The 14,165-nt window shown below is 41.3% G+C and overlaps 1 protein-coding gene across 3 annotated transcripts; it reads left to right on the forward strand.

The window, feature by feature from the left end:
- Nucleotides 1-26: 26 nt before the first annotated feature.
- On the forward strand, nt 27-13,126 carry bcat2 (branched chain amino-acid transaminase 2, mitochondrial). Of its 3 annotated transcripts, XM_085454953.1 has the most exons (11): nt 27-132; nt 2,162-2,233; nt 2,685-2,885; nt 3,193-3,303; nt 6,555-6,674; nt 6,790-6,953; nt 9,705-9,847; nt 9,953-10,038; nt 10,432-10,572; nt 10,818-10,892; nt 11,845-13,126. In XM_085454953.1, exons 1-11 carry the CDS (start codon nt 115-117, stop codon nt 11,884-11,886), a joined length of 1,173 nt encoding a protein of 390 aa, XP_085311079.1. In that variant the 5' UTR covers nt 27-114; the 3' UTR covers nt 11,887-13,126. The 3 variants fall into 3 exon arrangements, with proteins under 3 accessions (XP_085311079.1, XP_085311078.1, XP_085311077.1); XM_085454952.1 differs by lacking the exon at nt 27-132 and having other exon boundaries at nt 2,168-2,233; nt 2,469-2,885; XM_085454951.1 differs by lacking the exons at nt 27-132; nt 2,162-2,233 and having other exon boundaries at nt 2,240-2,885.
- Nucleotides 13,127-14,165: the final 1,039 nt, after the last annotated feature.

Raw genomic sequence — 14,165 nt, forward strand, 5'->3', positions numbered from 1 at the left:
TGGGTTCAGGGAGAGCAAGAAGGTCTCGTATTTCAAAGCGGAACGCAAGCTGACTTGGAGCGTTTGTTTCCACACGGACTAACAAAGTTGTTTATCATCACTGGCGTAGCGGAGATGGCAGCCCTCCGGACGGTGAGTCGATTGAGTGTCTGTGTGCTGTTTATTACCAGGTTGCTGTGATGTTGTGGGTAAATGATTAACCTGAATGGGCGGTAAGGTGGCCGGTAATCATGAAAGAAGATAAGAGGCCAGTAAAACATCCTGGCCCACTGCTACTGGAGAATTCGGCGCGAGCGCGGAGCGTGGCAAAATTGTACAGCATGGAAAAGACCAAACTTAATGCAGAAATGTGGAGATTTTATGTCTTCTGCTTATGGTCAAAATAAAAACACTCCAAAAACACTAAGAAGATGCAATTGTTAACCTTAAAGGCGGTTAACAAATTCGGCTCACTTAGAGACGAAAACATTTTATGTTTTTTGGGATCATTTGTTTCTGCTTAGGAACTTTGAGGTTTTCATGCGTGACGTCTTGTTTTTGGTCAGTCTGTCTTGTGCGTCGACTTAAATATTAAAGGGCTTTTAGTTGATGCACATTTACAGAAAATGCAAAGTGTCTGTGTACATTGCTACCACGTTATTACTCTTGTGTTTTACATGTAGAATGAATAGAATAAGTTACTTTCCTGCTGTATTAAATGCCACAATTGAATGCAAGAAACTAAATGTTGCTTTGGGAAATAGGGATATATTTCATTCATCAGGTTTGTGTGTGGCAAAAATCAACTCGGGGAAAAAATATAGCTAAGCTCTCATTGTGCAATAAAGACAAAATCTTGCATCACCTTTACGCCAAAATGCTTCCCTAAGCTCCATTGTGCAGAAATTATGGACACGAGGTGATAATTATATTGTCTGTCTGTAATGTCAGTGGTTTAGCTCTTTGACCTTCAAACATGCCAGAACTGGCCTGTCAAGTGAGCTGCCCTGTGGCCCTTTATCAATGCCAGCTGTCATCTACCAAATATTGGAATTAGATTTTAAACTTCTTTAAATGTTGTTTCAATTGTATGCATACAATTAACAGCCCAGTACTTATTAGTTTGGTAAAGTTAAAACCATTTAGAAGCACAACCTGGATGTTTTAGCCCTGTATCCATTCTGCTTTTTTAAATATTTAACTATTTTTCCAAATGTTTCTACTGTTTAACATTGTTTTTATTGTTAGAAAGAATCTAGTTGTGTATATTAATTATTTACCCAATATTTAACTGATATTTAATCATTTATTTCAACACACTTGTTAACTTTAAACGCAATCATTTACTAACTGGTCAACTTTTTCCTAGTCATGATTTAGCAGTCAAATTGTAATTTCTGTTTTCTTTCTTCCCTGAACTTGTCAGGCTAATTATTTCCATTTAGTCTATGGAAGCTGTAGATGTGCTCCCAGTGGTTCAATTACTCAGGGCTCCAAATTGCTGCTTCATACCACAGAGGGGCATTTGTGTGATGACTATATATGAAAGACTCCGTGCTGTTCAGTTGGCAAAATTAAAATCAGTTAAAATATGGGAAACCCAGCACCATATTAAGAAAGGTAAACTAAAATGTGAAATTTCGAGATTAATTAGAAGATTGCTTCCATAAGTATTAAACTGCCAGGACAGTTGATCTTAATACGGGTTAAATAAGTAAAAGTATAATATCCCATCCTGTCTTACCCCAGGGCTGAATTACCTTTAGATTTCTCATGTTACCTTGCCTGAACTCCAAGTATGAATGCCAAGATCTACAAAGCCAGTTAAGGAGTGGCACTGATAATTTATGTACCTAAACTAATGATATGTTTTTATGAAATAAGCTTTTATGGTTGGCTGTTGCTGCACATGTGATCTGATTCTGTTTACAGCTCTTACGACTGTCTCCTTCTGGAATGTGCAGACAATATGATTGGTGCTGAGTCACACACACACACCCCTCAGAAAAAAAAACAATATTGCACATAGTCTTCCTGTGTGTTCCCAAACGTGGATCAATGATTGTCACCTGGAAATCAGAGCTTAAACTGTTATCTGTTAACATTTTGAAACTTTTTGATGGGTATTTAAAGAAAGCTGCCACATCATCTCGCAAAGAGTTTCATCATGCATTCCTTGCAGGCACTCCATGGACGACGACTTCAGACTTTCCCCTTTTCCTTCGGCTCGCAGCGGTTCGCCAGCTCCTTTAAGGTAATGAGGAAAACGTTAACATTTTCTTTTTTCACCAGGTGAGACCTTGAATTACAGTCTGGCGAGCCTGCGAATGGCTGGTTTGGTATGGAGAACATGATGGTAACAGAAAGAAGAAAGTAACGTTCATTAGAGGGATTTGTCTCTTTAGCTTGGTCGAGTTGCTTTTTATTTACAGTTTCTTTCCATTTCTGTGTCCCCCTCACTCTGTGCCTGTTGTAATTATTTAATTCAGTTTAATTTAACCTGTTTAATTGTGTCCAAGTGATCTGTTAACCCTTACCTGACTATGTTTAACCACCACCAATTGTCCTTTTGCGCATGCTGTGTCAATAACAGCAATTTCAAAAAAACAATCACTGTTTTCGTCGCTTGCTCTGCTCTTGTCCGTCTCCTTCCTTCTTTTTTTTTCTCCACCCGTGTCCGGCTCGCCTTTCCGTCTCCATCTCAGGCAGCAAGTCTCACCATTGAACGCAACACAGAATGCAAGCCGAAGCCCGAGCCCTCCACGCTGCTCTTCGGCAAACAATTCTCTGACCACATGTTGACTATCAACTGGTCGGAGAAGGGCGGCTGGGAATCTCCTCAGATCAAACCTTTCCAGAATCTGTCGCTGCATCCAGCTAGCTCTGCCCTGCACTACTCCATAGAGGTAAAGAGCACTCTGCCAACGTGCAGTACATAAACATGCATGATATTTTCACTGGGTGCAGCACCCTCTGCTGTAGTGTAACATATAAGTGAGCCTGTAGACCAGGAACTTGTAATAACAGCCAATGGCTGACACATATTGGCCAATGAAATGGTTAGGTATTGTCTTCTCACCTGATAATTTGATGAATATCAGTGCCAGAATGGGCTTAAAGTCGCCATAACCATTCAGTAAAAGGGAAACACTGCCACATTCATCTATACCTACATAGTAACTAACAAAAGTTATTTGTTTCTACCTTCTCCAGCTGTTTGAAGGCATGAAGGCGTACCGTGGCGTCGACAACCACATCCGCCTGTTCAGACCCATGCTGAACATGGAGAGGATGCATCGCAGTGCAGACAGGAGCAGCCTTCCTGTGAGTTTGCACACCATCAGAAACCTTGACCCTAATATATCATAGACTGTATATAAAAGATGGATACCATCCATTGATTTTCAGGATACTCTTTCCAGATCAATAGGTTATGAACATGCTAACCTTTGCTGTAAATGTGGGTATTTAAGGTGTCTGGTTGTTTTCTTGGTGGTTCTATTTTTTTATCCCTGGAGGCTGCTCTTTGCAATATATATTGATATCAGTATTTTGTTTGTCCTTCACACAGTATATCATTTTAATCAGAGTGGAAACGCCTCAGAAAAGCGATTTTAGACCATCGTGAGACACTGAGGCCTTATTCAGAGAGACTGTGGCACAGCATGACAAAGCGCTGCTCATTCTTTGAAGCCAGTCAGCGCAGTGAGGCTGCTGAGCACACGGACGGCTCTGGCAAAAAAAACACAGCGTGGTCTTGGTCTGGTAGAAAAGTTGATCCAGGCTTTTTTAATCCTTCATCTGGCAGCAAGTCAAGTGTCACGTTTTCTCAAAGCAAAGCCACATTTCTTCCCAAGATAAAAGATAAAATAGATAGGAGATAAAAGATCAGGTTGATGAGCATTTTCTCTTCATTCCCAAAATGTCAGTTACACTTGAGGAAGTGAAACAGGTAAAATAGATATTACAACACTGCAACCAGATTTGTGGGAGGGGTTGGATTAAACCTCATTAGGGAGGTGCCAAAAATTCCTCTTGCAGGAAGAATGCTGGTCATTCATTCTTTGGAGTGGAAAAACTCCATGATTCAAACTGTGTCTCAAACTTGGGTCTCATCGCCTTTTATGAGCTTTAACCTCACCCTGTGTTGCTTTATCTCAGTGCTGCTGTTGGTCTAAATGTGCTGTCGATGCTAATTCTTTAGCAAGGATCTAAAAAGCTCAAACTTGAGTGTACTTGGTAGAGAAAACTACATTTGGCTGCTCCCTTGCCTTAGACTCACTACACTCGGGAGATGTGCATGTTTGATTTGGCAGGGTTTTAACCCGCCTGACGCAACGCCAAAGGGGATTTGCGTCTATGCTGGAAACGAACTAAAGCTTTCCACCACCACACAGGAATAGGTTATCTTTACAGTTTCACAAACGAGTTTTTTACACACCCTCCTGATGTCCTGGTACCAGAGTTCACACTTCATTATTGTGAAACTGTTTCACAGGGAAACAAACTTTGAGTATAACTAAGATACTGTGAGTATGCAATATATATGTATTTGGAAGAGTCTTGAAAGTGTCACACTAGAGGTGGGCGATATAAACGATATACGATAGAAACTATATAAATTTGGCCAACGATAGAGAGTTTGACTATATCGCTCTATCGCGATAGTGCATGCTGATGATGTCATCAAGCTGCGCCTGTTTTGGTCGAAAGCGTCGCAGCGGCTGCAAAGAGATGAAGCACTTTTGAAATATGGGGAAAGCCAAAAACTGCGCTTCTTCCACTTCCGTAACATTGATTCATTAATGTTGAATTCTCTCGCAGCTGCTCTATTCCCATGTTGTTGCAGTATATTAATAACTAACCTCGTATTGTGGATGAATAATCTTAGTTGTTCTCCTGACGAAGTTTGGCCCGTGTATAGCATCCTCCGATACGATTACATTTGTCCCTGACCACCAGAATCCCTCACCTTAACTTTTATCGAGTGGAAAAACGTTGGCGTTCATCCTCCAGCTTCACTGTGCTAATGTTATGCTAACATAGCTGTGTCGCTAGCGGTCACGTAGCACATCATTATATACCAGGTAGTCCAACTTCAGTAACCCTGCAAACGCCACTGCTGTTTAGTTTTCTGTCTTCATTTATGTTGGAAGTGATAACAGAGCTGTACGTTTGAATTAGTTTCAAAAATCTCTCAGTCAGAACATGGTATGAAATGTTTAGGTGTAAACTAGCGAGCTAACTTCCTGTTAACTTCTAACTCCGTTAAATTTAATAAATTCTGTTTTCATGGATGCATGGATGTAAAACTTAATCGTTACACCCGATAAAGCAGCAACGCTGATGATTTAATTAAAGATGAAAGAATTTAGACCGTTTTTAACTCTTAGTGTTCGTTTGGGACGGAGTTTTGGACCCAGATTACTCCGCGAAGCTCCCCACTACGCAGCCGTAATGCTCTGACAATCCATCAAAACATTTTTTAACAGATTTCTGCACGCCAAAATCGGTTCGAGGTCAGTAAGCACAACCAGAATTCATACATAAGGCACACTCTCAATTTTTGAGAAAATTAAAGGATTTTAAGTGTGCCTTATAGTGTGGGAAATATGTTATACAGAAGAAAAGAATATATCGCGATATATATCGTTACCGCACATGCTTCAAATTATATCACGATATGAATTTTAGGCCATATCGCCCAGCCCTATGTCACGCTAGACATAGCCTTCTGGAGAACAAGACTTCTGTTTGTCTTTCTGTTCTGCCTCCAATGGAGAGCCTGGCTGCTGTTAGAAGTAAAGACAAACAGGGAGGATCGTAGATACTGAACATGTGGGCTCAGCTGTTTTCCTATTTATGCTTTATGTTTATGCCCTCTAGAATCCATCACTGACACGTCATGAATAAATTAACCGAGAGAATTATAATGTTAATTTGTGACACTTGTTTAATTTTTGTGTTTTTGTGTTGAAAAGATTTTACCTCATGTATATTTCTCCAAAGATAGGATATTCTTGTGTTACTGCAGCCAAAAAATTAAGTACAGCTTATAATAAAGTAGAATACAGCAATAAAATATAAGAAAATTTGCAAAAAGAAGAAAGACTCTCAGTAAATAAAAATCTAAATAAAATGCAGTCACATGCTTTGTAAAATGTTGACTACATAAAGGATAAATAATAAAGGATCATTACATTTAATCTAATCTACATTTAAATTTGGTCATTCCAGCACTAGCAAATGTCAGCATTAAAGAAGCTCAGTGTGATAGAGTGCAGGGTGAAAATACACTGAATGATGATATGAGAGAACAGGTAATTCTCTACTATACAGATAAGATGGCTTATAAAGTGAGGGCGTGAGGTAATGACAGCGATTAGTATCTGTCCTCGTGGCTGCCAAGATGAAACCGTCTGCCGGAGAAAGTAAGTAGTGCAGAGAGCGCGGGAGTAGACGGATAAGAGTTTGTAAGCAACCTCCTCTCCACCACAGCCAGAGTCATTTGGATGATATTATATTAGCCAGATTAATGGTGAAAGCTTACTGTTGAATGTCTTTTCCTTGTGCAGCTGTTTGATAAAGGAGAACTGCTGGAGTGCATCAAGAAGCTGGTGGAGATCGACCAGGAGTGGGTCCCCTACTCCCAGGATGCCAGCCTCTATATCAGACCCACTTACATTGGAACCGAGGTGAGCTTTAGTTTCACTAAAAGGCCTGTGCAGGTTCCACGTCAGCCAGGATGTGCTTGAAATGTCCTTCTCCTCATTAACAGTCTCCTCTTGTCTTTTCTTACCTCACATCCAGCCGTCTCTTGGCGTGTCTCGTCCAGGAAAAGCTATGATCTTCGTCATCATCGGCCCAGTCGGGCCGTACTTTTCAACGGGGTCCTTCAACCCAGTGTCCCTGCTGGCAGACCCTGCGTTTGTGAGAGCTTGGAAAGGAGGTGTTGGGGCCTACAAGATGGGAGGGTAAGTTTTTACCCTTAAGTGTGCATTTGGTGTCTGTCTTGCTGTGGTTATGAGTCGATTTTGTGCATAAAAAGAACAATTCAACACAATTGAGTTTGAAGGACTTCTGAGAGAAACCGGTAAACAAAGTTGAAACTAATTTACTGACGATATGGAACCCAAACAAGCAGAAAGAAGTATAAAATACATTTTTAAAAAGTATTTTAAAAAATCTGAGGCAGTTTACCAGCTTCACGGCTCTGTAATGTTCAGGTGGACTTTCTGCAGTGCTCCACACCACAGCTGTGTTTTCATTCAGCAGTGGATCTGGATGGAGCCCAGCTGTGCAGATTATTCACTTTCCTGGTGGAGATGAGAAAGCCGGCCTGAGTGTCAAAAAGGAAAGAGCTTGTGTGATATTTTAGGTGGTGTATTTGCATTAAAATCAGCCTTAAAATATTCAGCATTAACCGTACAATGGCTTCAGCTGGAACATTAATGGTCTGGACCATCACCTGTGCTTTTGAAAACATCTGCAGTTAGGTCAAAAATAATCACGAGACTGAGGAGACAAATCGGCGTTCCTATAATCTCCCCTGATTCCATGCAGCCTGTAATCACGGCCCTGCTTCCACATGACTCTGCTGTCCTACATCAGCACCTGCTCGGCTCCGGCGTGATTACGTAACACCGCTGAACACCCACTCGATTCGCTAAGCCAACAAATCTGCTCTCCTCCATCAAAGTGGAGTAAACACTTCAGCTGTCGGGCCTGATTTAGCAGCAGTAGTCACATGACTCCAGTGGAGCTGAGAGTAATTCGGTGGGCTTACGTTGTTTGTTACCTCTGCTAAGGAGTTTATTTTATTGGTTACTTTTTAGTACAAGATATGGCAAAATTTAACTTATATCTTCACATATTCATATCAAACTGAAATAAGAAACACTGTGAAATTTCATCTCAGTGCTCTGAAGAAAATATCAAAAACTAATCCAGATCCAGGTTTCCTTTTAGATCCCAGGACTCACTTCATGCATGGTCTGAAGGGAATTTTCAGCCTAGCTGGAGGTTTCTAGTCTGTGTAGATTAAGAGCTTTGCAGTCTTGTTTAGCTAATTGTTTAAATGTTATTGTGCATTTACTGGTACAGAAAGTAGAGCCTGATTGATGCTGACGTTTTAGATATGATCACTAAAGCCAGAGCACATCAGTCGAGCAGTGTAGTTGGAACTGGACTGTGATTTTTATACTAGACAAGCAGATAAAATCCTTTATTAAAGCTATTTGTTTTTATCATTTGAGGCTTTTATCCAGAATTTTATCTTTGAAGATTTGTGAATGTCTCATTCGTGCTTTCATCACAACGTGTCTGCACTGCTGCTTGAAGGCGTTTCACCTCTCGTTCGAGACGTTTCCTCAGTTCTAAGACGAAAGGTGAAGAATTCAGGTATTTAAGCCCTTGAGGGAGTTTTCACTTAAAAGGGTTGTTGACCCACTATTGATTGTTTGCATCACCACATGAGGTGTGAAAAAAGCTGTGGGTCATTATCAGCTGAGGTCACAGGTGAAACCGTTGTGAGACCTTGCCTCACCTTATCATGTGTGTTCGAAGAAGGTCGTTCGCAGTGGGCATAGATGGCTTCTTTCACTCTCCTTTCAAACCATCTGTGTTCTTGGTCCAAAATGTGAACGTTTGCATCCTCGAAAGAGTGACCTTTGACCTTTAGATGCATATGTACATCTTAGTCTTGTCCCATCGAGGTGGCTCTTCTATGTTGTGCCATGCGTTCATGGAGTGGCTGTTTAGTTTCTCCAGTGTAGATGTCTGAGGGACTCCTCGCTGCACTGCACACCATACACTGTGTTGAACTCATGGAGACATATTTCAAAGCACAGAGCTACAGCTCTGCTACGTCAGTCGAGCCGGTCTGCATTCCTGACATTAAAGCAGAATATCACAGAGGGCTGTACGTCAGGGTGTCTGTATCCTTCACTCGAAGCTAACGCAGCTTGAACTTAGTGACGCTCAGAAAGAGCTGGCAGCCGAGCACAACTCAAGGCTGGGTTCTTAACACCATTGTTCATTGTTTATTGTTGTCAATCCAGAAATGATTGCGGTTCTGTGGTTCTCACAATGTTCCTTCTAACAGTCGTGACATTAACAGGATGCTTCCTCGTCAGCACAAACACCTTTTCTTTGGGTGCTGGTGCCTGTGCACAACAACGGTTGCTCTGTCATCATTCTTTGGACTGAAAACCTGACATGTCACCGTGTCTTCCTCACTTCTTGAAATTAATTATTGTTGGATTGTGTGACTTTACTTTGGTTACAGGTTGTGATCTTGGCGGTGTAAGGCTTGTAATTGATGACTAAATATGTTATTTAAATGAAAAACAAGGAGAGAAAATGTGCTAATACTCTTGTGTTCATTTCAGTCTCTGTGGAGGATGTTGTAGAGTTTTATTTGTAAATCACCGGTGCTGCATGTTGGCACTGATGTCTGACCCGTCTTGTCGACATCAGCAGTTTTCATTTATTATTTGCATGTTGTATCTTGCTTCTTACCTGCGTGCCTCCTGCCATGCAACACACCTGCACGAGTCACCCTCAGAATAGCCCCATTCATAGATGTATGGCCCCACTACCACTGACTGCCACCTGGTGTGCAAAACATGCATTACACCAATGTCTTTATATTATGTTTTTCAGTCCAAGCCGCTCTGTTCATATGTAATAAATCAGGCTGTCTGTCTTATTTAACTTCTTTCCAGTAACTACGGCCCCACAATAGCGGTGCAGAACGAGGCAGTGAAGCGAGGCTGTCAGCAGGTCCTCTGGCTGTATGGACAAGATGAGGAGATCACCGAGGTCGGCACCATGAACCTCTTTATCTACTGGACCAATGAGAAAGGAGGTCAGATTCTTTTTGTTCATATTTAGTTGTTTTTTCACCCAGTCATCTTTTTATTGTTCACACAGTTTAAACCTGCTCTTGTGAATTTTTCCTCTGTGGATGCAGAGAAAGAGCTGGTGACCCCGCCGCTGGATGGCATTATTCTCCCAGGAGTGACCAGACAGTCGCTGCTGGACCTGGGAAGATCCTGGGTAAGAGACCGCTGTTAGGTCAACAAGACAGCTGCCGGAGCCCCGCCCACACTGAAAGTCCAGCACAGATGCAGGATAAGCAGAAATAGAACAAAAGGAGTCTCATTTTTAGTCTGAGTCTTAGTTAGTTTGTAGCATCCCAGTGCTTGTTAGCATTTCCCAGCATGATGTTCAGTGGTGTCATTTTTTGCAGACGAGCGTTTCCTAGTTTCAGAAATTGTCTTGAACAAATTATTTTGGTTGGTCGGGCTTCTCCGGGTTGCCAGGTGGGAATTTAATGAGGCATTCCAGCTGAAAGATTACGATTGGGATTTCCAACTTCTACATTTGAATGTAGTGCAGCAATAAAAAAAATAAAATAAAAAAAATTCTTTCTTTGTGTGTTTCTGTCAGGGAGAGTTTAAAGTCACGGAGCGGACTATGGGCATAAAGGAGCTGCTTGGAGCTCTGGATGCCGGGCGAGTCCTGGAGGTGTTTGGTGCAGGGACGGCCTGCGTCGTCTGCCCCGTCGGCAGCCTCCTCTACAAAGGAAAGGTGGGAGTTCATCTCCTGGTTCTGATGCTGCTTATTTTTCATGAGTAATAGTGACGTTGCGGGGTTTCCTGTGGCCCATTATCAAACATGAATATTTAATTTTTCTGCTTTGCTGAGTCATCAGGCAACATTTGTGGACAAATAATTATGTGGAAAGTGTTCGTTTTTAAATATTCATGTTTGACGGTGTGAGGAATCCATGGAAATCACCAATAACGTCAATATTTCCTTCTGTTTTCTCTCAGATGTACCAGATCCCCACCATGCAGAACGGTCCAGATCTGGCCAAAAGGTTCTACAAAGAGCTTACTGATATTCAGGTAAGAGCGTCACCACATTTATATCCCAAATCTAAGTATTAGGCACTTGGAGCATCTTTAAAGTGATCAAGGGAACTTGAATGCTGCTGCTTCCAAGTGGCAGCAAGAGGGAACTGAAAAATACAGGGTCCAGATTCCTAAAGTGTATCCACACGAAGGCAGAAATGTGTAGTATTTTCATTAGACCTCTTCTGCACACTGTTCTCTTTCAGCAAGGCATGCGCACAGATGTGCAGAATTATTAGGCTTCAGATTAAATTTAGTGTATGTAAACAGAACCAAAACTCCAAACGTGTGCATGCTGAGTCACAAGAAGCTATTGTCTATGCATACTCTCTCACCCACAGAATAGAAGATGGACGTAGCCACTGTGGCATGTGAGCATATTATAAATAACTCTCCTTTTAGTTATAGAAGGACCAATGTTTACGAAAGATTTCAGGTTCTATTAAATATTTAACTAGAACCCGAGCCTATGAAGTCACTGAGATCACTGAGCAAGGACGATCAAATTCCCATAAACATCAACTCTTTGCAGCCAGAGAAGTCGCCCCCTGCTGGCCATTAAAAAGAACTCTGGCTTAAAGCTCTTCTGCACTGGCTACACTCTTTAGGCCTCAGAGCTGTGCCCGTTTAGTTTATGTGAGGGAAAAGACGCAAAACACACCCATGCATGTTTTGTTTTTCTTTAACACATCCGACCTTGATGCCGATCAGTCCGACAGATATTCTTCTTTCTCAGATCAATAATCAGTAAAACATGATATTGAAAGAGTATTTATTTATGACTTGTTTTATGACAGTCTGCTATTGGAATAACAGCACTTGTTGCAGGCCTAGCTTATCCTGTGACTTTCTATATGTGAATTTATTTTTTATTTCACGCCCACATTTCCTTCCTCTGTATTTATTTGTTTCCCTCTCCTCTTTTGCTTCCTTGTGTTTCCTGCAGTACGGACGCACACCAAGTGAATGGGCTCCACTGGTTGTTTAAACAGCTACTTTGCACATGCCGGTTGTATCAACATTTAATCCGCTGATTTCAGTTTGGGACAACCAACAGCGACCCATCCCCTCCCCTCGCACCCACCGCACTCCTTTCATCCAATGAATGCACTCCTGCTTTGTCACTCGGGGACACAGACGCCTCTCTCTTCCTGTCTTTTTGGACGCCTTTCACGGATGTTACTGTCTCAGAAAACCAGTTGGTGGTTTGAATGCAGCAATACTAACGGCGACGTTTGCCGATATCAAGTCTGAAGAAAATTGTAATTGTTGGAGGGGAAAAAAGAGATTTTAAATATTAACATGATTCACAGCATTAATACAGACTAAACTTCACTCAGATGCTCGTACTTTCATTTTAATCAGCCCAGCATTAACAAACAGGCACATAATTTGACATGTTTCAGGTGTCGTAGTCACAAGCTACAGGTTTGTATTTGGTGTTTAAGACTTTGGTAGTTGCTGTTACTCATCAACAAATGAATTAAGGTGAATGTCACAACAGCAGTTGATATTAGCTCGTGGTATTTAACCTAAAACCTTTAACTGTTACATGTGAGTAGCCAAAACTGGAATAGCCAACCTTGTAAGGATGTGTTATTTCTTATTGTCGTGTACTTGGCGAACTGATCTGTAATTTTTCATGGGGCCACGTCGCTTGGACACCAGAGTTTGCACTAAGCTTAGTTGTAACATCTGTGTGTGACTCGGCTTTTTAGAAAATAATCATGAGTGGGTTTTAATGTTTGTTGGTTTTATTTGTAAAGACTTTGACAGCACAAAAAAAGATTTGAGCAAGCAGCAGCACGCACAAACAGAAGGACTGCTGAACGCCGACACGCTGCAGACGAGAGAGACTGTTAGATGCTGCACTCCTGAAAAATACTGTACGGTAGCAAATAGACCTGTTATTTTAGAGAGTTTTAAATTATAATTTTTCCTCCTCGTTGTGATGTGAAATTCAGCCGACTGTCTTCCAGAGTACTTGACTGTGTCACCATGTGTTTAGCTGTGACTTTCTCTGCTATATTTGTACACGCTGTAAGTCTCCTCTGTCCAAGTGCCTGATCTGTCTGTCAGCTTCTTCTTCATCTGTCCATTTAAAGCTGCTGATTTTGTCTTTAGGGGATGTAGCTGGATATGTAAAGCAATATCTGTTTAGTTTTTTAAATGTGCTGTTAGCTTTATTTGGCTGTTTTTGTTTTTACAATAAAGCAAGGTTGAGTTCAGTGGGTCCTTTGTTTGTTTTTGGGGTTTTTTTTAAAAAATCATCTGTATTTAAATTTAGCATTTGATTAAAAGTTCTTCTAGATGATATTAATAATAATCATTTAATCAGTGTTTTGGTGATGAATTTATGATTTAAGCTTTGTGGTGTGACTGAAGGAACCATTAGAAGATGGGTACAATGCGGTGAGCAGCAATACTCAGGCTGTGGCGATCAAACAGATGCAATCCCTCACACTTACAGCAGCATCAGCAGCCTTAACAAGCAGTTGAATGTGTGCACCTGATAAAGTGGCTGGTGAATGTCTTTCATGTTATTGTGCAAAACCAATTCTAACAAGCTTGAAAGTCAATGTTTGCTGTGACCGCCTTTATTCCTCAACACATCCTGAACTGTCGTAGGTGCGCTTTCTTGTGATTTCTTTAAGTAGTCTTCAGAATGAATTCTTCGGGCTTGTGGAAGGACATTCAGACCTCTGCAAGTTGTTCCATCCTGTCAAGATGATCTCATACGTCCAGACTGTGAGGAGGTCAAACCCTGATGCTTTCCAGATGGATCAAAACGTGGTACTTTTCTGTGTTTGTAATTCCATCAATTTTGACAAAATCTCCAAGACCACAGGCTGAAACCACGACAGAGGCTCCATTGTGTTTACAGATGGCTGTAGACGCTTCCTGTCGTACGTCTGTTGTGCCTCGTCTGTAAATACTGACAAAGATTAAACCAAATATTTAAAATTTGGATTCTTCACTCCATCAGATCTTTTGCCACAGATTTTCAGTCCAGTTCTTGTGTAATTTGGAATATCTCTGACTTTTCCCCCACTTTCCTTAAGAATAGCCTCTTCACAGCTGCTCATCTACAAGACGTTTGTGTCGAGGCTTCAGTGAGCAGTAGATGGACCAGCTGAAGGTCCAGATCTCTCAGGTCTTCTGCCAAGTCTTTGCTGGATTGTCTTTTTCCCTTAAAACATGGCATCTGCTGTCAGGGTTTTTTTTTTTATTTTGTTTTTCCCCTCCACTTTTTTTAGTTTGTAATTT

This window comes from Copadichromis virginalis, linkage group LG4 (genome assembly GCF_057382275.1).
Source record: "Copadichromis virginalis isolate Kocher_CV1m ecotype Utaka linkage group LG4, C_Virginalis_male_GT1.1, whole genome shotgun sequence".
NCBI lineage: Eukaryota > Metazoa > Chordata > Actinopteri > Cichliformes > Cichlidae > Copadichromis > Copadichromis virginalis.

Excerpts from the sequence above, each read along its gene's own strand:
- bcat2 (XM_085454952.1), top strand. The coding sequence starts at position 2,523 with ATGTTTAACCACCACCAATTGTCCTTTTGCGCATGCTGTGTCAATAAC. Across the intron at positions 3,304-6,554 it reads CAGACAGGAGCAGCCTTCCT|CTGTTTGATAAAGGAGAACT; the intron begins GTGAGTTTGCAC and ends TTCCTTGTGCAG. Across the intron at positions 6,675-6,789 it reads CCACTTACATTGGAACCGAG|CCGTCTCTTGGCGTGTCTCG; the intron begins GTGAGCTTTAGT and ends CCTCACATCCAG.